The sequence below is a fragment of the Porites lutea genome, chromosome 7 (genome assembly GCF_958299795.1).
Source record: "Porites lutea chromosome 7, jaPorLute2.1, whole genome shotgun sequence".
NCBI classification, from domain to species: domain Eukaryota; kingdom Metazoa; phylum Cnidaria; class Anthozoa; order Scleractinia; family Poritidae; genus Porites; species Porites lutea.
In genome coordinates this window covers 23124126-23148221 of record NC_133207.1, presented here as the reverse complement: position 1 = coordinate 23148221, position 24096 = coordinate 23124126, and the positions used below count along the sequence as shown (strand labels likewise).

Here is a 24096-nt window from a genome sequence, read left to right as displayed (position 1 = left end):
GTACTTCTCTCCAATCTCCCTGCTTCTCTACACTATGAAATTAACACCCATGAAAATCCAGTGAAATCTTTCATGGTAAATTCACGTGTTTTTCAAAGGTTTTCAGGAGATTTTAATGGGCGAATTGTCATGGGTTTTTCACGTAAAAATACCATGAATATGGCGTGAAAATCTCATGAAAAAGGCATGAAAATCCCCTTAATATTCAACGCTTCATGGCCCATGAAAAAAATCTAACAAACAAAAAACCCATGAAATGCCATAAAATAAAATGAAGCCAACCATGTTTTTTTCACGGCTTTTTAATGATAATGAAAAAGCCATGAATTGAAAAGCTATTTTTCATGGTGTCAGGATTTATGGGGATTTTTAAATTCATGCCTCATAAAAAAGCATGAGTTTTCCGTGAACGGTTGAATATTAATGGTTCATGAAAAATGAAATGGCTTTTGATGACATTTTCATTACCCATGAATTATGCCCCTGGCTTATTTTTCATGGGAAAGACAGAGACATGGCCACCATGAAAATTTAGTCTTAAACTATTTTCGACTGTTAAATCAAATACGTCATTGAGCTACGACACATCGAGGTCTTTGAGGAGGAGAGATCGCGAGCAGTCCGAGCACGAAATAAATGGTGATCCAAAAGCAGTCCCTTGAAGGACCTTGTAACGGCACGTAAAAGCTGTCACACACATCACAGACCTTCGTCAAACATTGGGGAGCATTGTTTTTCAGCTTTAAAAATCTCTGACCGGGTTAACCATTCATACCAACAAACTTTTACTTCACTTTATAAATAGCTTTTCACATATTTACAGTTTCAAGATAAATACGTCTTTTAGTAATAAATTAACTGAAATATCAAACATCAATTTTGGATTTTCCATTTCTTTTATAAATTGTTAATCCTTTGTAACATCGCTAGTGGATTTTCTGCGCGTCGGTGACCTTGGAGTTTTGGGTGAACGTGGAGGTGAGCGGTTCGTCGGTATGCTTGATTTTGTTTTTCTCTTATCTGAAAGTAGGCAAAAATCATGATGACTAACGGACTATACATGTCTTAACCAGCGAGGTAAAATATTACCTTAGTATGTTACATGAAACTGTGTATGATGGAATATCTCCGTCTTAATTGCGTTTGTCTTGAGGGGAAGGTAGCCTGCGAACGCAGACATATTTTCGGTCTGGTGGAGAGAAGAAACAACCGGAAACACGTCTGCGTTGGCAGAGTTAGGGAAAAGAGTAATAGCGGAATGAAATTCTGGTACAGTCGAAGCCCTCGTAAGCAACCACCTCGGAAATTCGAAAAACTGGTGGTAACTAGACCTGGTGGCATAAGAGAATGAGCTCTCGTAAGCGCTCGCATGGTAAAACAAGTTTCAAACACTCAATAAAAACACAAAAGAACTTTATAATGTGTAATGAGTGTCTTTATATCTGATATTGACACAGCTAAACTTTACGTCCAACTTTTTGGACCTTGAACTTTTACAAATAAAATACTGTGCTGTACAAGATCTTTATCGACGTACCATTAGCACAGTGGGCAGTTTCATTATTGATTTAAATAAAGACTATAAGTGGTCGCTTACGAGAGCTTTTCATTACAAAGTTTAAATTGCAGTTCAAACGGGGTTTCCCTAAGGAGGTCGTTACTACAGCTGGTCGCCTACAAGAGTGGTCGTAAGGAGAGCTTCGGCTGTATATGGGCAAAAAAAAAACGTTTTTGCCGGACAAAGTGGGTGTTGGCGAACAGGAAAGACAGGTTCACGTTGCCTGCTAGTGTAGCTAATAATAATAACAGAAAAAACAACTACAACACAGGATTCGTTTTATCCTGCACCCTCGAAAAACCAGCTATATAACAATGCAATTTATAGTGAACTTCATGTCATGAGATTGTTATTGACCGGTGCAAGTTAGGCAAACCGTGCATTCTTTGATTCTTAAGTGTGTGCTAACTTGTACTCGCGTAAAGCTCAAGCTCTAAAAGCATACTACGAGGTAATAAAAAAGCGTACGACAATTCCGCTTGATGAAAATGTTAAAATTTATGGGAGGGTGGTTAAGTTCCAGGACATTCAAGAAAGCCGCCAAAACAAACACGATTATCAATTATATTCTCACCTTCAGGCGGTTTTCGACTGGATTGGCCAGTGTCTGTAAACGAAAACGAATATTCTAATTACGTTACAGTACTTATGGGTTCAGTAAAACTTGATACAATATCTTAGCCATAGGACTGTATTTGTTCGTAGTGATAAGTTAATCATCATCAGAGTCAATAGACCATAGCCTTTGCCAGGCTCTCATTCGGGACCGGTGGCCCGTTTCTCGGAAGACCGGGAAACTTTTCGGGCCCCAAGGCAAATTTTAAAAACAAAACCTGTCGAAAAGCAGCACAGTTCCTAACTCACATACCGGTCAATTTTGCTTTGTCAACGGATAGTTTAATGGTATTATTTTCAAAATTATTGAAACGCTGATCTTCGATGCAAACACAACAAACACACACAGTTTTCCTGGCCCGAAAAGTTACCGGGACATTCGAGAAACAGGCCCCAGGTCCGTTCTCGACTAAATACCTTAGTGCCTGAATAAAAATACTTACGAAATAGGCCAGGGGGTGACGAGAAAGAGGATAAATAGAATGGTAGGGTAGCCTGGGTAGGGTAAGACAAGGAAGGGTGGGAAAAGGAAAGGGGCAGCCGAGCAGAGGATTGAAGAGGGACAATTGGAAGAGAGGTTGTTTACAATTTACAAAACGTTTCCGGAAAATCGGGTTGGAAAGTAAATGGAACATGGAGCACGGTCGTTCCAGAGGGAAATTTTCGGGAGCAACTGAACATCTGAAAAGGTAGTCCTGTTTTTTCCGGACGGAATATTCTAAACGGAAATTTTTTTTCCATTTCTTCAAAGCCATTTTTAAACCAGTTTTACGTCTTCGCGGCCCTTTCTTGGTAAATGAAACTGATTTGTACAAATGATAACCGCGATTCCGAGACGAAATTTACCAGTCCTGAATTTTGCTTTCCATTTGCCCAAACCGTGAACCGACCGGCCTGCCCTTGTAAATGGTAAACAATCAGTGATACAAACCTTTTGGTCTCAAGTTGGCTACACCATCGATAAAATGAGCCAGCACTGAAAGTTGTTCCTCAAGTTGCTGATGAATTTCATCAATCCTAATGAAAGAAGACACCGAATAGTCTATTAAATGGCTTCCTCGTAATATAAAATAAGACATATATAGACATAGGTAAGTAACTTAGAGAATTGCGTGACTGAATCGCTCGTTACAACCTCAGGGAATTACGTGAATCCCGAGTAGCCACTCACGCACGTCTCGTCCATACGAATCCAGATCTTTTTGGAACTGCGTATTCTTTACACGAATTCGCCTTCAGTCCACACCAAATCAGTGAATCCGCTCAACTAAACCGCATCTTCAGAGTGTCCAGAGTGTCCAGAGTGGTTTAAGGCCCCGTTCATACGAAAACGGTTAAATAGAATATGCGGTTTCAATTTCCGGATTTGTGTGGACGTGGCCTAAAACACGTAAGCGCGCGAGGAGATGAGTGAAGGTAGTCAAAGAAGTTCACCCATAACTAGACTCACAAGTCGCATTATCTCTCACCTCTGTTTGTTCCTCACCTTTCTTCTCGCACACTAGTTTCTCCTTGGAGTCTTTCAATGTCGCCTAGCATCTGTTGATCTCTTTCAGCATTGATCTGTTACAAGAAATAAATATGAAAAATACTACGAATACTTCGCCTATTCGCGGAATATTCTATAATTGACACTGTGTATTTTGGTTTAACTGAGCATATCTTTATGAGCTGTTCCTTCTAATACCAACCTTATCAAGCAGAAGATCTTCTTTCCAGTTCTCCTGCAGTATTTCTGAAAGAAAAGTCAGAGATGAGAGGTGGTCGCACATCGAGGTTGGACTGCATCGGTTTTGTTTATACTACTCCTCTTAACCTTTTTAGTCCAGCCCCAAGAATGACCAACATCAATTTTCTCCAAACAACATCAATACATCATCAAAACAAAAGGTTAGGAGAGTTAAAGAAATGATCAGTCATGGAAACAAATCTTAAAACAAATCTCTGGAAATCAGTCTTGAGAATTTATATGAGAATATCGAGGCTAAAAGAGTTTTTTAAATCAAATTACCCCTGTAGTCCAACAGCCGTTTCTCTAGTGAGCCTTGTGTTCCAGCGTTAGCAATCATCGCCTTCCTTGTGGTTTCAATTTCTGTTTCCAGTTGTCTAATGGCCTTAAAAACATACAATAAGCAGCAAACGCAGTAAATTTCCGTTCTCTTTTGTAAAAGAGAAACGTCGCATTAGGAAGTATCACGCCGTAGTCGTGAGTGGACGTTAAAGAAATGTACCAAAGAGTTTGATGTACGTGCAGAGCTGTTGTTTTGCGAATAAAACCACTCACTCTGAATTGTTTTTTGACGTTCATAATGGTTACTTGAAATCTCTTGTTACTACCTCTTACAGTGAAACGATCTCAACCTGGGCCAGCTTATGTGCCAGCCAACAGACACGACCAGTCATGGGCCACGTTCATTACAAAGGAGTCTGAGTTGGCGAGTTCGCTAGCCAATCAACAACGACAACATTTGTTGAAATCTCAGTGTGTTCGTGGCTCCGGGTTAAGTTCGCTGCCTATAATATTTTCAACATGGATTAAGTGAATACTCTCAACATGTCTGCTACAAGACACTTGGGCAATGAAGTAAGGAACATGATCAGTAAACGTACCTGCTTGAATCTTGAGCCAACATGAAAGAGAAAAGAAACAAAATGAGAAAGTGAAATACAATTTGGAAGAACCATAGATTCAAGCCATTTATGTCCCAAATATTCGACGGGGAATCTCCAAGGAAAAAAATATACAAAAGTAGAGTACATTTTGATCTCTAACCTGTGGTTCTCTTTGAGAACAGCTCCTAGCCGCTGACCAGAAGAAAAAATAGCAGTTTCAATCTTTTTTATGTCCTCTGATTGGTTCTTAAGTTGATCCAAAGCCTCGACCCGCCTCTCACGCAACTTCAGGTGTAGCCGAGTCTGTTGGTAAAGCAGCAATAAAAGTCAAGTCTCTACGCACAATATATCCACACTTTGTTAACAAAACAGAGGATAAATTAAAGGGGAGGGAATTGAAATAGATATGTGTACCATGTGTGGTAAGATCAAATGAGTTAAGCTGTGTTACACAGTCCGCTTATTGTGTGAACGAACACAAATAATCGCGTTGACCTCTCCTGTCCACACAAGAACGACATAACGATCATGGCAAGAAGATATTTTCGTAACAATTTTCAGTGTGGACAAGTTCGTTAACGCATTGACATCGTTATGGTGCAGTCAGCAGTGCTACGCATATGATAACAAAAGGGACTTGTGTGGACCGGCTCCTATACCCCAGGGAGGGTGGCGGGGGGGACTCTCAAAAAAAGAGACGGGGATGCTTGTCGTTTCACATAGGGGTGTTTAATTGCAGGTTTGGTCTCAATTAAAGTGTTCGGGACGGAAAGCTAATATTAATATTTTTACCTATACAGTAACCGCTGAGAGGAGAGCGTGAAGAAATGATTATGTACAGATGTTTCGAGAAAGGTTTTCGGAAAAAGTGCACGCGACAATCCCGAAGGGTATTATGGGTGGTTTTGGGTTCATTGTTCTTCGAAAAGATTTGATAGAATGGCATGACAGGCCATGGACTTATGTTTGCGAGTGCTAAAGGAAAGCAATAAAAGTAGGTTGGACGGCTACAGTGTCAGGCTTAGGAACAGCGTATTGATCAGATCCCATGTTACCTTTCGGGATTACCGCTTCCACATTTTTTCCGACAACCTTTCTCGAAATAGCTGTATATAAAACAAGCAAACGCCGTCATGCTATCACTGAAGTACAGCTCACTACAGCTCCAATGATTAGTTCCGAGAATTAGTTAACTGTTTTACTATAATCTCCTTTACGACAGGTCAAAAAAACCTGAGCCACGTACCTAATTTGTCTCTTTTATAAGCACCCCCATAACCTCCATACGGAAGTCACCCCCGAAGGGAGGAGGCAGAGGTGCTTCCGTCCCAATCCGTAACTTATCAACATGTGATTTCTTGCGTTTGGTATCAGCTACACGTGTTGGCTTCGAGATTTGATTGGTTGTTTGGATTGTCAGCGTGTGCTGCGATTGGCGGGCAATAAAACGCACGCCTTTTTTGGCTTAACCTAAACCAATCAGCAGTATTGACGACACTGCCCAAAAAAGCTCTAATCCCAACTGCCCAAAGCGCTTTGTTAGTTTAATATCACCAACCTGTGGCTCCGCTAACTTGTCCACATCTCTCTGAGCCCTTTCCACGGATGTTTCCAAACTTGCCTTCTTGTTTTTAAGGTCTGCAATATACACAGAAACACTGCCTTTTTAAAACCCCTGTATTATGATGCATTTTCAAAGGCCGGATAATGTACGACTAACAATTCACGGGTGGGATGTTTAACCCTCATTACCTTGTAAAAATATATAATTTCTTCCTTTATAACTAATCATATGCAATTAATAACTGTAGCCCTAAAACCCAGAAAACGACATGTAAGACCAAACCCGTCGATCGATGCTTATTTCCGGAAAAGAAACGTTTTTCAATCCAAAACAATAAAAAATCAAGCCCGTACAGGAGGCACACATGCAACTGTTTATTTCAGAAAGTACCCCACCCCAAGATCAAAGGTGAAAACGTACCACGTTGGCAGACTCGAGACGTCCTTGCTCAAACTCTTATTTTCATTGAAAGCGGATTGTACGCGGGCGCGCGCGAAAGACGCACCAACTGATCATCATCCCGAGTCCGCTCATCGAACAAAAAGAAGCAGTAAACGCCACCAGTAAATCTTTCCTCTACGCATAAAGATGTGTGTACTCGGTATATATAAACCAAAAAGGCAGCTAGGCCACCTAGAGGTTGTTTTTGTTTCAAGATATTTCACTTCAATTCAACGAAAGGAATATGAAACGTGCTCTAGACTGTTTTGACCACGATGCCAGTTTTCCTGATTGGCTGGCATTGTTTCTTACATATTTGCGAACCTAGACGTATTTCCGGTCGTCACTTCTCTCTACCCGACCGGAAATACGTCTTCGTTTGCAGGCTAATGGCTGGGCGACACAGTAACAATATCGCATCACACTTTGAAGTCAGTTATATGAAGCTGCTAATTCAAAATATAGAGGAGAAGTTCCTCAGATTGCAGAACAAATGTGAAGGCATTCTCACTAGCCTGCGCGGAGACGTCCCGTGTTTCTTTCGTTGCACCCTTTTTCCGCGAACAACAATGGAAAGAGGAGTTGCACGCAAGCTACTTTCTTACCCACTATGCTTTTTTTAGTTGTTTCGAACTCTTGAGTGCGTTCTTTGAATTGAGCTTCCAGGTCCTTGAAGACTGGCTAAGAGACAGAAACAATAACAAAATAACCAATGACACGTGTTCTGAATCTCTGTTCGACAAAGCATTTGCAGTGAAACTTCAGAAATTGTTTCCAAAGTTACAACCACTGCGAAAAAAGGTAGGAAAAAGAGGAATGGTGTAGATCAGGGGTACCGTCCGCCCGCCCAGAACACAAAGGAATACTCTCTAAAATATTCCCTACTTCCATTAAGTTGGAAACACTGATATTAGTCAGCTGCTCTGGTTGGTGTATTTGTTCTGTCGGTCGGTCGGTCATTCGGCAGCTTGGTCAGTCATTTCTTCGTTCGTTGATATCTCGGAAATCCATTGTCCGCATAATTCTTCATTTTTTCATTCCCTCCGTTCGCTATCATATTCGTTTACTCATTCGTTGGTAAGTTTTTTCACTTGGTTGGTTTGTCGGTCGGTCGGTGACTCTGTGACTCGGTCGGTCGTTCGGTCCTCAGTCGACGCTTTTCCTGTAAGTTATCGATTCGTCTATTTCTTGGTTCATTCGTTCATACTTATAGTTAGCAGAGGTTTGTCCGTTAATCATTCCGTTAGCTAGAGCTCACTTACTTACCGTTTTGTCCTCGATTATATCTTTTTTCTTGCCCCTTTCTTTTTCTAATTTTTCAATGCTTTCCTGAGGGAGTAAAAAAAGAACAATCGGACATTCTTTACTCGAAATTACTGGAATAGCTATCTATTTAAGGAGACCTTCAGGGGACATTTAAACTTAACTTACTTGGCAAGTAAGTCAACTTCGTGAGTTTAACAAAACGTAGCGCAAAATCTGTTAGCCAATCAAAAGCTCAAAAAATGTATAGACAGAACAAAATGAATAGGATAGTTTGGAAAATCTTGACACCTGTTAGTTAACGCACAACTTACTTGAAGAATTTTCAGCTGTGTCTTGAGCTGTTTCTGTAATGTTGTGTAATCCTGTTTAGCTTTCTTCAGCTGTTTCTGTTTTTCAATTATATCCAGTTCATCGTTTTTTAAGTCTTTCTGCAGCTGTGTTCCCTTCAATGAAGACACCACCAAAATAAAAAAACTAGCATAAATGAACCACTGAGCAGAGTTCTATCTAGGGTATTTGAGGGGTGGAAGATCCCCCTCCCCCACCAAAAACAAAAATATTGTTATCATTTCAGTATATAAGTAACAATATTGGAAAAATGATCCAGACGTGTCGAGGACGGTGCACACACTGCAACATTTCTCAAAATTGTCTCAAAATGCACCAGATTGCATCTCAGCGCATATTCTTTTAAAACAAATTTCGGGGGGCCATGCCAGCGGACCCCCCTAGGAAGCTCGTGGCCTTTGGCCACTCGGGACTTTTCCCCCAAACGATAAATCTTAGATAGAACCCTGCTGAGTGTTTATGACAATACCTTCGGTTGATGGGTAGGCTGCCATGCTACAGATAGAGTCATATCACTTCCCAACCTGTTCTCTCTATGTGTTCACTCCCCTCCCCCTCCCTCTAGATTACAATTTGTTTACTGCTCAGCATTTTCGGGCGGGGTTTCGCTGTAATTTATTGTGAAAATTTTAATAATTAACCGTTGTCGTTGTTAGGCTCGAAATGCATTGGTTTTACGTCACTAAGCTTTGTGGTTGACTTAAGATAACGCGCACACGAAACACGCGACGCGCGGGAAAGATACATGCTAAAAAATCATGTTTAGTTTTGGTCTAGCTTGCGATGGTTACGAGAGTGGCGCGAAATTTTTAAGCTCGTCATACATGGTATCGATGTCAAACAAAATCACTTGCAAAAGGGCCACTGAAATGAAGTACCAACTTGAGACTGGGCCGTCGATGTTGTATTAAAGTGCATCATGGGACCGTTTTGGGGTACGAATTTTGACCCCGTTTCCTACGCTGCCTCCTCAAAACAGTCCCATAGTGCAATGGGACGCAACAACGGCACAGTCCCACGCGCAACCTTTAAAGACAGAAAAAAGGAAAGAAAAATAGAGAAAAAGGAAGCAGTCAGGCGTAACTTCCATGATGCATTACCAAAACTGCATCTAAGGGAACACTATGATATTTTTTTCGTTTAGCCTACTCGCCAATTAAGAATCGAGAAGGGAACTGGAGCCGAAATGCGTCCCGCAATTGCTTCTGGGATCGTTACTAGGGACGCGCGTCAGCTACAGTCCCAGAAGTCTTTGCGAAAGTTAACTCGGTCCAGTCTCCCTCTCGCTTTTATAGTAACGAATTACTTTTAACACTTACATATTCTGTTAGTCTCGCATGTTCGGCTTTTCCTTCAGTTACTTTCTTCGACATTGTTGCCATATATCGTCCATAATCACTCTTAAACTCGTTTACTTCCTTTGTTACGTTGTCACGTTTACTCTGCAAGGTTTGCCTACAGAAAAAGAAATATCGACATCTTATTTTCCACAGATTTGCGTTAAGATGAAGAGCTACTGTACATGAGGATATAGGGCACTCAGCAAGTATACCTCTATTGAGGGGGGGGGGGGCTTATCATTTCAAACACATTTGAGGGGGGGGGGGGCTTAATAGAGACGGGAGGCTTATGTAATTTAGCAAAGACGATGGTATCAGTTGTCCATAAAGAAGTAGAATACAAAGTGAAAAAGCTTAAGTGCAAGAAGTTGGAGGTCATGCAGCCGAGGATCAAAAACAAATCCGATCTTCCAGTTGGTGAATAAACCATCCCGGATCAGCCCACACGAATTTTTACGGTCGTGATTGATTTATACAGTCTATCATTTATTACTTAAGGATAACAAGACGTGCCCGAGGAGGGGAGGGCTTATTAGAGAGGGGGGGCTTATTTTAAGCAATACTCACCTGTCCTTTCTTTCAGACGACAAAGATGTTTTAGAAGCCTCGATTTCTTTAGTGAACACATCCACAGTTGCCCTGAAAAAAAAAAACATTATAGGGAACGATAACACGCAAATTATAAGATTGTGTTTTCTCTTTGACGTTTTGATAATCTATCCTAAAGAAATACTACGCCCCCACCGACGTATCTCTCTAGTGCATGAGTGTTTTGTAAATGAATTCCAAAAATCCCATCACTAGCCTGCGGAAACAGCCGGATCAGGCTCCTCGCTCCTCGCCGCTGGGGAAGTTTCGCCTGTACAAATTCCGCCCCTGGCGAAACGTTTCGCCTGCACAAACTCCCCTCCCGGCGAAACGTTTCGCCTGCACAAATTCCGCCCTGGCGAAATGTTTCGCCTGCACAAATTCCCCCTGGCGAGAGGTCCCTAGCGGCGTGGAGTAAGGAGAGACGGCTGTCTACGCAGGCTATCCCATCGCCAGCAAAACTGAATACTATTTCCCAATCCCGTTACTAGACCCACGGGTTTAAAATGAGACCTCAAACTCAATATAAGCTGAGTGTGTTTATTCAATTTTTTTCTAGCGCGGGGCGTGCGCGGAGCGCCAGACACGCGCGAGGAGGTAAGCGCAAAATAGGATCCTTTCTTTCGTCGCGCGCGTCTCGAGCTCAACTCTCATTCCCGCTTGCCTTAAGTGTGCCTTCAATCGCCTGAAAACGCGAAAAAGTAACGCTTGTTCTGCAGGCTTCGTAAACCTATAAGTAAAAATAAACACTTACGAAAGTGCAAGCGGCTGACTAGCTAGGAAGCAGTGAGCGCTAGGCAATTTTGTAACATTCACTTCTAATGGTATTGGTTAGTCTAAGGAACATGCTATTCGACCAGTAAAATAAACGTTTTTATCTTACTTGTGGATTTCCTCTAGCTGCCCCATCTCGTCTTCCATTTCCATGTTTTCAGATCTTATTCGGGCGCACTCTTCATTCTGACGATGTAAAGATTCCTTTGCTCTCTTAAGTCTAAAGGTTTAAGGCAGGAGAGGCATGCATTGAATTCAGACAGTTGGAAATGATATGAAAACGCTGTAACTCGTTTAATTCACATCATTCACTAGCCTAAGAAAACAGTCCACATTTCACGACGACACGACTGGTTTCCTAACCTCCCACGCAGGCGCACGCGTTCGTGCCCCGCGTAACGAACCCCTAAGAACGTCTTCGTGGGAGGCTGCTAGTTTCCGCGAGAAATGACGTCCGAGGAACGAGCGCAGAAATTCCATACTGATGACGTGTCACTAGTGAAAAGTCGGCTATATCTCTGGCAAATCATTCATGCACGGCCCTTGACTCACAACCCAAGACCGAAGTTAAACTCCTCCCTGCAACAAGGTTGACACATTTGAGTTGCCAAACCTGAAGAAAGAAATCCAAGTGCTCCCAGCAGGATAGCCTATGCACAGACTCCCCCCTCCCCTCCCCTCAGGAATGACCTTCTGACGACTGGTGGGAGCCAAGGCCATATTAACTTTGACCAAAAACAAGTGGTCTTAGTTTAATGCGCAGCTGTGGAAAAATCTTAACTACATTTTCTAATAAAACATACGCCTACCCCCTCCCACCGCCCCAATTCAAAGACTTCCTTGCAATTTTTGAATATGATTCTAAAATCCTTGCAGCCTCAATAAAGTTCCAATTTTATGAAAAATGGGTTGTCTGAATAACCCTTTAAACTCAAAGAGTGACCAACATCAGTATTCTTATATCAATACATAATCAAGAGAAAAAGTTACGACAGTTTATAAAATGATCAAGAAAGGGAAAATGCTTTAGTCTTTTAACAAAGGACTAACTTCTTAAAAGCCCTAATTAGTGGGGTGGTGCTTACATTCTTTCATGTTGTCGAACAACCCCAGCATCTTGTTCCTGAAGTTCAATAGCAGTCTCCAGATCTAGAAATAAAAATAAGAAAATAAGGAGATAACCTTAATCAGAGAATGTCCAAAGCAAACAAACCCAGATCAATAAACAAACAAACAAACAAAACCAGAGGGCAAGGAAACTCGATGAAAAGCAATATACACAGTCTGGGCCCCATGTAGTCACTGGTTTATTCTACAGAACTCAGACTAGGGATTTCAAATACAGTTGAAGCTCTCGTAAGCGACCTCCTCGGAAATTCAAGAAAGTGGTTGAAACCAGAGCTGGTCGCTTACAAGAGTGAGCTCTTGTACGTAAGGGACCGTATCTTGAAATGATAGAGGGTGGTCGCTTATGAAAGCTTTAGAAACCATAAACACACTCGTAATGTGAGCTTGGGACGCCTGAGCAGAAACTAATTAATAATTTATAATGGAAAAACAAAAGAACTTTGACAATGTATAACGAGTGTCTTTATATCTGATATAGACAAGGCTAAACTTTACGTCCAATTTTGTAGACAAAAAATAACCCCAAGTCCAAATGTTAGTGCAAGAATGAGTTGAATGGTTGCTTACAAGAGCTTACAAACAAAGGAAAAGTCCAGTTGGGTAATCCCAAAAGAGGTCGCGATCACTTACGGGAGCTTTTCATCACAAAGCTTAAGTCATCGTTCAAACAGGGGTTTCATAAAGGTGGCCGTAAATAGAGCTGGTCACTGATGAGAGTTGTCGCAAGGATAGCTTTGATTGTACGCTCTTGATGAAGATATGGACATGAGGTCAAGTTGGCTGGATATTAGCCGAGTACTTTTTTTCGTTTTTATCGACCGAGAAAAAGTCAAGGTCAACAAAAACACAAATAGGAGAAGCCAATATCCAGCGATGTGGGAAATCTCTAGCACGCAAGATAGACCCCGGGTAGGGGAGGTACTTCCTTGTAATCGGCCTACGGGGATGCGCCACTGGATGGGGTCGCACTTTCGAGACTGGATTGACTACAATGGGGCTGTATTTTCATTAGAGTTACCAGAATGGGATCGCACATTTTCGGGATTAAGGGGGATCAGAAAATTCAGGTAGGTAGGGATTTAAAAATGGGAAGATCTTTACTTCATTTAACTTAACCAATGTGAAAAAACAAATCAGGATGACCTAGTTAAAAGGCTTTATAAGTTAGATGCAAAAAAAGAAAGTTACAAGGTTGGGATCGTGAAAATGACATTTTCCCAAAAGTGACTAAGATGGGGTCTATATTTGGCCACAGGATAGACTAAGATGGGGTAGAGGTTCTGAGAGGCCAGCAGCACATACCCAGCACATTCCCCCCGGGGAAGATAACCCATTTTGCCCACTTGAGTAGCCAATCAGAACAAAAGATTCGCTTCATCTTGCCCGCTTGCAGACTCAGCCATATATTTCTAACTAACTGTTGCTAGGTGTAACAGGAAGTAAGGAGTTGTATCCTGAAGTCCAATTGCTTTTCCCTAATGGACCAATAGGACATTATAATCTTTATTAAAAGACAATGTAAACCTTTTTGCAGGGATTTCTTTTCAAAACTTAGCTGTTTTTCTTGTTCTTCTGCTTCTTTCAGATTTGTCTGGAGCTAGTGAAAAAAGACAGTCTCATTCCATTTTTGTTAAAAAAGGGAAAGCATACACTGTGTGTTACATACATAAATAGTTTATATATGTTACAGGTCAAATTTGATTTCAGGTTAATTTTCATTTAACCTAGGTTGATTCTCAATTTTTAATGTCTCCTAGCCCTAAAAGATAAAGAAAATTAAGAATTAACCAAGGTTAAAAATTTTTAACCTGAAATCAAATTTGAATTGTGACATATACATCATTAACACGAATCATTGAAAATTATATTGAATGTTTGAGTAATTATTTTATCATTTTATTTCGTAGCTTACATGTCAGTGCACAAATAGTTAATCCTTTTAATGATCCAGTTATTTTCTGCAGCCTTCAAACCATTTCATGATCATACCATACTATGGTCACTGGTCAGTAATGGTGATGACCGCATCTTTTGAAGCAACGTAGTGTTGTGTTAAACGGTTATAATTAGTTTTACTATACTGTGCCCTTCTCCATTCTTAATTTTCTTGCTAACCTTACATACATGTAGTTTTTTTCTGTCTAAACACCTTCTATTAATAATTAATATTGTACAAAATATCGAGCACATAACACAATCAGTTTTTGTAATACTTGTCCACTGGATAGTGATTTGTCCGATGGATAGTGCTATCCAACTTTTGAAAAACTGGAGCCTGATGTATTTTTTTTATATAAAGAATGGAGTAAATAAAAATACAAATACCATTTCTAGCTGTGCCAACAGCGCCCGCTTTTTGGCTTCCAATCCCTCAGTCATTTCATTGTGCTCCTTGACAATTTTCATCCTATAATGATGAAATTCAAAAGAGATTTCCTTGTTTAAAATTCATAACAGATCACACACTTCTTGACGAACCTCAAACTTCTGAAAACTTTGCACTTTGCATCTATATAACTCAACAAATACATGACCAAAAAGTTTAAGTTCATGATGTGTGCAACCTCAAAACACATGTTTCACGTGTGACTTAGGCCAAGCGATCCCTTATGGTAATGTGTTACCCTAGAAAATATCCATGCATAATCCCCCCCCCCCCCCCATGCAGTTTTACTGGTTCGACCCGTCACCCCCCTCCATGGCACTCTACATCTTCCAGTAAAATATAGCCCTTTTTAAAATTTGCCCTTTGACACCCTCCTCCCCTGGAAAATTATTATGACTCTCCATGGTGTAGGTTTGGATGGAACCGTGTGAAGCAACTGTGAAAGAGGTTTCATTTGAATTGCCACACCACAGGATTTCATCCAGACTCAAAAATTAGTACTTCCTAAAGTTCAAAGCTCCACCATTTCCACTGGGAGCTTTATGCTTAAGATCCCCCCAGTTTTGCGTGGTGTTCTTATTCATGTTTTAGCATTAGATTCATTAGTGAATAATGTTTCTTTGAGTAAGCGTTAAGCTATGTGCAAACTGACACAACAACTCCCAATACTGTTGGGCTAACAATGTGGGTAGTGGTGTGAAAACAGATGCAATAAATAACTCCCAACAATGTTGAAACCTGCAGTGCATTGTGGGAATGATACAACCCATGAGACTTTGGAGATCATGTGTAATGTGCAGGCATGGCACCAACAATGTTGCAAGAGCTGTGCAAATGGATCCAACATTGTTGTACTACGCTTCAGCGATCACAGAACAAAAGAAATGTTGGGAGTTGTTGGCTCAAAAGTTTGACCAGTTTCAAACTTTGCGCAACAACATGCAACAAAATGTGCAAACAGACAGAACATGTAACATTCAATAATGTTGGGAGTTGTTGGTCAACAATGTTGCATGCGTTTGCACACGTAGGGCTTTACATGTGGATACAAAAGTTTGACAACTCACCCTTCTTGTGTTAAATTGGAATTATCTTTGATCTCCTTTAGAAGTTGTCTGTTCAGTTGAACTTCTTGAGCTTCCAGTCTATTACGAGAAGTTTCAAACTTTCTTATAACCTAGAAATAAACAGAAACACTGAGAATACTTTATTCTGTCCCAACCGATGTCCCAAATAGCCCATGTCAGTAAAATTGATCAAACAAAAACATTTCACTTGAATGTATACTACAGAGGATTATTTTAAAACTTACTGGCACATAAAAGTCACAATTATATAACACTAGAACAAAACTGTTAGTGGCATTCTTTTGAGTATGACAATGTTAACCTTTTTAATTTATAAACATTGTTAAGTAATGATAAGTGTCACAACTCTTCACAAACATTAAAAATACATTTTAATTTAAGCAAATACATATACCATTACCTGACTAATGTAAATAGTAAGTCTTAAAGGTTGTACGTGCCAGTACCTTTCTCTTTGAGTCCAAAATTGATTCACTGTCAACCAACTCTTCTTGTAATTTATCAATCTCCCTGCAGGAAAGAAACACATCTCAACTGTAGAGTTTTACAAGGATGTTTTGGGCTACAAGTGTTGGGCATGCATTATTTAGAAATTTATATAACCAATAAGCATGCACTTAAACTAGAATTTGGAGAAGAAAAACAATATATTATATTTCTCTACATCTTTCTACTTGAAAGTTATCTGAGTGTCATCTGATAATGACTGCAGTCTACCAAGTTTGAGAGGTTAGTGGCTGCAGGTGAGGAATGAATAGTATATAACACAACTTAAAATCCCACCTTCCACTTTCCCTGCACCCAAGCACAAACAACAACAATAATAATAATAATAATAATAATAATAATGATAATAAATAATCTTTATAGAGGAAGCTCCCATCATATTAAGTGGTTTTCAGAGAAGTCCTCTGACTAAGATTAAATAATATTAAAACTACTAATTACAATCAAATATAAAATGCTAAAGGTGAAAAAGTTTAAACCCTAAAAAGGCTAAGTGAAAAAATATTACAGTCAGACTAAAAGATTTAACTATCATGAAAATACAAAGACTAACGACTAAAAGACTAAAATGAAAATGTTACAAACTAAAATATTTGGCTCTTAAGAACTTTTTCAGTTCCGCTTAAAACTTTTACAAGGCATGGGTTTCCACTCTCATCTTTGGTCAGCATCCAATCACTTGGTAGTTTCTTAATGTTTGGTTGATGCTATTCTGCATTGCTCTGTTAATGAGCCTACTTATGGTAAGTACATGTACACTGACAGTAAATAATTTTTATAACAATTTTAGTAAAAACATTAAAAAATATCAAAGCAGAAATACCCTGTAATCCCCCAGCAAATTTTCCCTTTCCTTTGAAATTTGATCTATATATGTGTAATTAATAATAATTATCTAGAAGTAATAATATTACTTTCTCTTTTCTATATTTGTCTTCCTCTGCTCCTCAGCTTTTTTCTGGGTATCGGCCTAAAAAAAATATATATATATTTCTGTACACTGAAGCTCAGAAATCTAAACTAGAATTTACTGTTGTTAACACTTACATTCGTGCATGTGGGCATGTATTATTATATATTGCTGTTGCTCATTTTTTTTTCGCCATTAAAATTTTCATACCAGTCTATTGTTTGTTTTCATTTGTCTCAGATTATGGCAAAATGTATCAGAAACATTTGAGGATAAATAAAAATAAGTTTAGAATGGTTTGACAAACTTGAAACCACAACAAAGACAAAATGTCTCAATAAAGATAGTGGCATTAAGGGTTTTGGAGTCAGGTAAATTTTAGCCGGCTTAGTAAAAGGGGGGCAGCATTTTGACACAGGCTAAATAAGGTCTTTATATATGGGTGGAAGGACGGGTCTTCTAAGGGATGGCCATGATCTTTATTAACTTCTAACTGGATTAACCCATTGATTTCCCTTAAAACAACTTCTCTTTGCCTTAAGATCAATACAATGCCTGCCGCGGTTACCCCTCTACACAGCACCGGGGGCCCGTTTCTCGAGAGTCCCGGTAACTTTTCGGGCGCATAATCAAATATTCAAATCAAAATAAAAAGAATATTCGTCCTGGCTAGCAAACTACTCCACTTTGTTTCATTAATTATTCTAATGACTGGATTATGTGTGTTGGTGCCTTTAACCTCTCCACCGCAGGGTTGCCATGCAAACCTCCTTTCCTAACTGCCGCCAATCTCCACCAACTATTAAGTAATTTTAGCAGTTTGAAGCTGTTTATATTATCAAAAGTATTAATCTTGGGTATTATCTTAATTTATTGAATTTAAAACTGTTCTGATTGATGATTGAGACACCTATAGCTGTAGATGCAGCCATCTCTCTTCAGATTTATCAGTCTAATGTTCAATACCCCAAATACATGTAACTGCCATGGCTTACAAAATAAATCATAAATACAAGTATACATGAAACACAGTCCTGAAAAATTCTTACCACAGACTGTTTCAGCTTCTCTTTCTCCAGGCGTGCTTCCTCTCGTTCATGAACCAAATCTTCTTTCAGTTGAACAATAGAATCTTCCAGCTCAATTATCTGTGGTGATGAAAATTGAAGTTCATTGTTTTATCCAATTTTATGAGTCTTTAAAATTAAGGAAGAAAGTCCTACAGTAATTTTTATTACTGCTGAGTTTGGATGTCCATTCAAGACAATATTATTTTATTTATTTATTCATTGGAAATAAGACGAAAGATCCAGTCATAGCATGGTGGTATAAAAGTAGGCACCACAAGCTACTTTTCATTTAATTCTCATACAAAAACTGACTTAAAAAAAACACAATTTAAAATGATACTTTTTGTTTTTAAATCATGATTATTTTTCAGTCCTATAATAATTATTATCTTACCCGTTTGTACGTCTCTCTGAGTTTGTCACGAGTCTCATTAAGAGTTATTTGCTTGCTGGATAGATAAGAAAAGAGATGAAATAAGGAATAAATATCAAGTAAAAAATCTTTCCCAAGAGTGGATCAGCAACATTCCAAAGTTTCATAAAATATGAGGCAGGATTTGATGCATGAGATTACAAGTTTTCTACTCTTTTTTATCTCTCCAGCTGATTTGGATATACCATGTTGCGGGTATACCATACTTATCCCAATTGTAACTTTAAATTAATTCATTTGCTAAATGTTCATGCACAAGATTTCCAGCAAGATTGTTTACGCTGGTAAGCACCCATTAATAGGAAAGTACTATATTGCATTGGAAGCTGACATAGAGAGGATGTGCATACAGTGTACAGTACATGAAGTCTTTTTTTTTTTTTCATAAAAAGAAAATTATTTATTGGTATTTTTTCCCTTAGTACCAAATTCACATTCTCCTTAGAACTTTTTAGACCTTTTGGTAGCAGAGGCTACAGGTCACAACTTTTTTGCCTAGAGTAAACATTCAATAGCTTCTTAAAATCAATCTTTATCTGCGTCACTAGTGATTTTTTTTTTAAATTTATTAACCACAAGATGTCAGTTTGAACAGCTTCATCCTTGATTTTGGGGGAGGGGGGTTGGGGGGGGGGGGTGGATTGGGGTTTGCTGTTCCATTGTATTCTGTCCAAGATTGTAGGTCCAGCCTCAAGAAGAGGTTGGAGTTTAATTATGTATGAAGGCAAGTTGATAAAACAAGACACTAGCCTTAAAAGTCGGACAAAAACTATTAAGAACCTGCATCGGTGACCTAGATAGGCTATTAATCTTGTTTCTTGCTCAGTAGATTTTGAACATTTATATTGTAAACCCCTTACCTTGCCTTGTCAGCCATCTTTTGATTGAGAAGCGCAATGATTTCATCATGCCCTGTTTGCATATCATTCCGTTCAGGCCTAAAAAGAAAATTCAGCAACACAGATATATCAAACTGATTTAATTACATACATTTTGTCTGATTTCCACACTAGGACTTTTTATCAGGTTTTATGATGACACCTGTGCTTTTATTTCTGAACATCTGTTGTCATTTTATAGTTTGGTAGCTCTCCCAACCGACCCTCACTTACAGACACTTTTTACAAAGTGCACATGACTGATATAATAAGTCAAATTTAGGTTAAACCTTTTTACCTGGATTGATTCTCGATTTACTGTATTTATTCGATTAACTGCCCTGGGCGTTTATTTTTGGACCTTGAGAGTGGGTGCTTATTACATTTTTCACCATTTTAAGCAAGTGTATTATGTTTATTTTGCAACAAAATAATAAATGGTAATAACAAAATGAGAAGATGTAACAAAGCAAGGTTTCAGTAAAATACTCTGAAGAAAACTCTGTCTTCCGTGAAGTCTCTTATTAGTAATTATTCAATTTTTTGGGGGTGGGAGGGGAAATGGGGTGGGGTGGGAGTGGGTGCTTATTTCAGTTTGAGTGGGAATAGAGGGAGGTGGGTTGGGGATGGGCGCTTATTCGAGGCTGGGTGCTTATTAACTTTTCCAGCCTTTAGGATGGCGCTTATTCAAGGTGGGCGGTAATTCAAAGTTGGGCACTTATTCTAATAAATACGGTAATACCTTTCTCTCCTAGCTTTAACTATTCACAAATTAGGGCTAAGGGATAAAGGAAATTGAGAATCAGCTGACCTTCAAATGAACGCTAAAAGATTTTGACTTGAATTAAATTAAAAATTACATTTCACTGAAAAAAAGAGTCTTATTGACCTCTCTTTTAGAGAGCAAGTTGAGAGAGCAAGTTGACCCTGTATTTTTCATTATGACATACAGTTAGTAGTAACTTACTCCAGTTTTGCATTTTCTTTTGCAAGGTCTTGATGCCTTTCCTCCAAGGACTTAATGTTCTTGATGATTGTGTTCAGTTGTGTCTAAAACACCCCAGCAACAAAAATAATGGTCAATCTACTAAAAAATTCCGAAAATAAGCCCCGGGGCTTATATTTTCAAAGGCCCTTTTTGAGGGGCTTATTTTTGGAGGGGCTTATCTACAGAGGGAAACTTGCGTTTCAAAATCGATTGGGCTAGTCTCATTGTTGGAAGTTTTTGCTTTGTTTTACTTTGTATTTTAGGGCAATTTTCCAAGAGGTTTTTTTGCATTACCGGTTAGAGGGACTTATATTTGGAGGGGCTTATACATGGAGGAGCTTATTTTCGGAATTTTATGGTAATTTCTCTTTGCTGTGCAATCCCAAATTGGGATTTTTAAGGAATTTTTAGTTCATAATAATACAGGGTTTATTCTAGAAATTGGCCAATGAGGGTCAAATGGATCCCCTTCTGTAATTTTAGGGGGCCCTTTTTCATAAAGGGGGTCCAAGAGAGGGTTCCCCAAAAGGTACGTGAGAAAACGAACATTTATTGACCTTTTGCCGCCATTTTGGAACATTCTGGACAACTGAAAAAGCCTGGGCTCGAATTACTGCAGAATCCCGGATGTTTGTCTGGTGAAATAATGACTCAAATGAAGGAGAGACAGGCAACTGAAAGAGTATGAGGCTATAAAAGTTCAAAGTAAGTTTATAGAGCAGCCATCAAATCAGTGTTGTTGTCAGTGATGTTTTTGAATTCTTTATTTCAAAAAAAATAGTTCTTATCCTTGGGTCTATTTTTTGGTGCTCCATTTGACGCATGAACGCAAATCTTATGTGGCATTTTTTTCCAAATTGTGGAAATCCTGCAAGGACATGCTCTAGAATAAACCCTGATAATATTTAAACAAGCAGTTGGTTTGGTTCCTACAAGAAAGCAATAGGCCTTTTGCAATAATTGGTAACAAGATCGAATTTCCGTAAAAATGAAGAGATTTAAAAAAAGCTTAATTATTTACAAGTCATGTCTCCTGGAAAACTTTAACTTCTTTTTCATGTACTTACTTTTAATCTCTTGATTTCTGCTTCATTTGATTGTCTTGCTGAGTAAACAGCAGCTAAAGAGTAATCATAATAAAGCCTTTGAGATTTGTGTTTGTGAGATTTTTTATTTTACTGCATAATTTATTCTCCTTGATGGTCGCCCATAAGGCTGCCATAACTCAAGAATATTTTGCTTTCACTTGGTTCCCAGAATAAGGCATGAATAAGGACTAGAAGAAAATAAAAATAAATTATACTCATCAACAGTGTACCTTGTATTTCATTCTTGATATCACTTGGGAAATACTGTAACTTGTAGCGTAGAACACTTGCTGTAATGGTTTCTGTCTCCAGCAACTCATGCAATTTTAGTCTCTCCGTTTCCTGAAACAATTGATCAAGATTTTTAGCCAAAAAATAACATCCCAGGAAACCCCTCATTGGATCAAATGACAGGTTAAAATGGTGTTAATTTAGGTTGATTCTCAATTTCCCCTGTCTTCTAGCCTGTTCATGGATAATCAGGGTTAAGAAACAAAGGAAATTCAGAATTGATCTAGGTTCAAACCATATTGACTTAAACTTCATTTTGATCTACAAAATACTATATTTTTTTTAATATAGACACTTAAATGTCCTGCAACTTGGAGAAAGCCACTGTTATCCTTTGTGAAAACTGAGCTCAGACAGTTGTCATAGCCACATTATCAGCCTAATGTTTGTATGTCAAAGATGCAAGGGTGAACCCCTCTAAACTGTAGAACTGAAGATGCTTGCAAGGGTCTTCCTCATTCTGAGTTGTCTCTTAAGATTTATACGCTGTTTCAGAAGACAAGCATGGGAAGTCAATAAAGATAATGGGAAGAAAGCTGAAGGCCAGTCCTCCTTCTAATTCTCCTCCTCCCCCCACCCCTCATGCATGCATCCAGCTGGTACAAAGGGTCAGTTTTACAGATGAAGGGCAAGCTGTACCTAGCATGTACTAGCACAAAAGTCACTTCAGCTAGTCCCCCCCCCACCCACCCCCCCAAAATTTGATGAGATGGACCAATAATTAATTTATTACTATTAATCTATTAACTTACTGAAACACCATTTGCTTTGTTGTTATTCATTGTAATAAAACTGTAATAATAATAATTATTATTTTGCTTCATCAGGTTACCTTGAAAAAACAGCTTTAAATTGACATGAATTTTGAATTTCTCTTATTAAGGTTTATTAATCTGTAATTTGAATTCCCCCACAAAAGTTCACTTGTCCCTTGAGCAAATTAAGAAGAGAATTCATTAGAGCAATCGGAACATCCACTAGCCCTGACCTTTCAGCTAGCACGACATTCTTTGCATGCTGGCATCTCCTAGGCACTAATCCCTTGTGTAGGGATAAGTGAGAGAAAACTGAGGACAAGTCAGCCCAGAGATGTTCAGGAATTTGAGGTATAGTTCCACTGGAGTACTTCAGTTCCCGCATCCCTGCCCGTTCAACCTAGTTGTGCATGAAACTTCTATCCACTTTGACAGGTCTGGAATGGTATGATTTTTTTTTTACAGAATTTAGAGTAAAAACAATTAAAAATCTTGAAACAAGCCAAATTCTTAGGATCCATCTGGAGAAGATGGCTTCAACAAAAAATACTATAATCCAGTCTAGTACTGCTCTGTCACAAGGGAACAACCTGACCCACAGCCTACAAGGAACCTCTCACGACTCGAGGGTAATGTAAAACCAGCTACAGAGCTTGCATGTTCACCATCTACTTTGAACGTACAACTTAACAGCATCACTGCTTTACTCCATGCAGTTTACCAAAAGAGATGCTTTTCCCTAAATTTGCTAAACACTCCCCGATCCCCTCTATTCAGTGTTGAGATATAACAGAACAACGGGGCCAGGGAAAGAAGAAGAAAAAGAGGTAGAAATGGGAGCCTCCCCAACAAATTTAGCTTCAGGACTAGCTATGATTGTAGTTCTACCTATAATTCGAAAACGCTTTAAAGTTTACCAAGTCTTTGAGGGCTTTAATGACAATATCCAAGCCAGAGGTATCCACTGGTTCAACACTGTGTTTGCTTGTCTTGACATTATGCCCTAGGAACATAAATATTTACATCAATCACAAAAAATTAATAGAACTGGAAGACAAATTACTATAAATGCAGAAGAACTGGACAATTAATTTTGGATCTATAGCAGCAATCATTCATTCCATACCAAGTTCCTGCAGTTTCTCGACTGCACTGTTCACCAAAGGTGTTATATCTGTTGACTGAGATCGTCTTTTCAACATTTTGCAGTGAAATCGAAGATCAAACTTTCGTGAAAGGAGCAAATCTTCTTCTCCACAGACAAGTTTGCTTTTGGCGTTACTAAGCGGGAGAATAGTAACTAGTCAGATAAGCCTAGGGGAGGGGAGGGAGGGTAAAACTAGTTAGGGACTTTCTACAATTACTGCTGGCTAAACTTAAGTTCCAACAATAACTTTTATTCTCTTTTTTAAATAAAAAAATTCCAGGGCTTAGAAATGATGAAAATTGGTTAATTAACTGACTTAA

General features: G+C 39.0%; 1 protein-coding gene across 1 annotated transcript; it reads right to left on the bottom strand.

Moving 5' to 3' along the window:
• Positions 1–780: 780 nt before the first annotated feature.
• On the bottom strand, positions 781–23892 carry LOC140942834 (uncharacterized). Its single transcript, XM_073391847.1, has 29 exons — positions 23756–23892; positions 23547–23632; positions 21814–21925; positions 21563–21615; positions 20475–20557; positions 19490–19567; positions 18591–18645; positions 18176–18274; positions 17131–17186; positions 16156–16219; positions 15689–15798; positions 14561–14642; positions 13760–13832; positions 12193–12256; positions 11217–11327; positions 10313–10384; positions 9725–9860; positions 8369–8500; positions 8058–8120; positions 7397–7472; positions 6345–6424; positions 4947–5089; positions 4784–4793; positions 4185–4287; positions 3865–3908; positions 3660–3736; positions 3105–3190; positions 2133–2165; positions 781–1020 (listed from the first exon to the last, which is right to left on the bottom strand). The coding sequence occupies exons 1-29, from the start codon at positions 23829–23831 to the stop codon at positions 908–910; spliced, it is 2370 nt and encodes a 789-aa protein (XP_073247948.1). The 5' UTR covers positions 23832–23892; the 3' UTR covers positions 781–907.
• Between the last annotated feature and the right edge of the window lie 204 nt (positions 23893–24096).

Bases quoted from the DNA above. Each gene is read 5' to 3' on its own strand.
- LOC140942834 (XM_073391847.1), bottom strand. From the start codon at position 23,831: ATGTTGAAAAGACGATCTCAGTCAACAGATATAACACCTTTGGTGAAC. The intron at 21,926-23,546 runs GTAAACTTTAAA...CAATTGTTTCAG, and splicing joins TTAAAGCCCTCAAAGACTTG to GAAACGGAGAGACTAAAATT. The intron at 17,187-18,175 runs GTAAGAATTTTT...TATTTTTTTTAG, and splicing joins AGAAGCTGAAACAGTCTGTG to GCCGATACCCAGAAAAAAGC.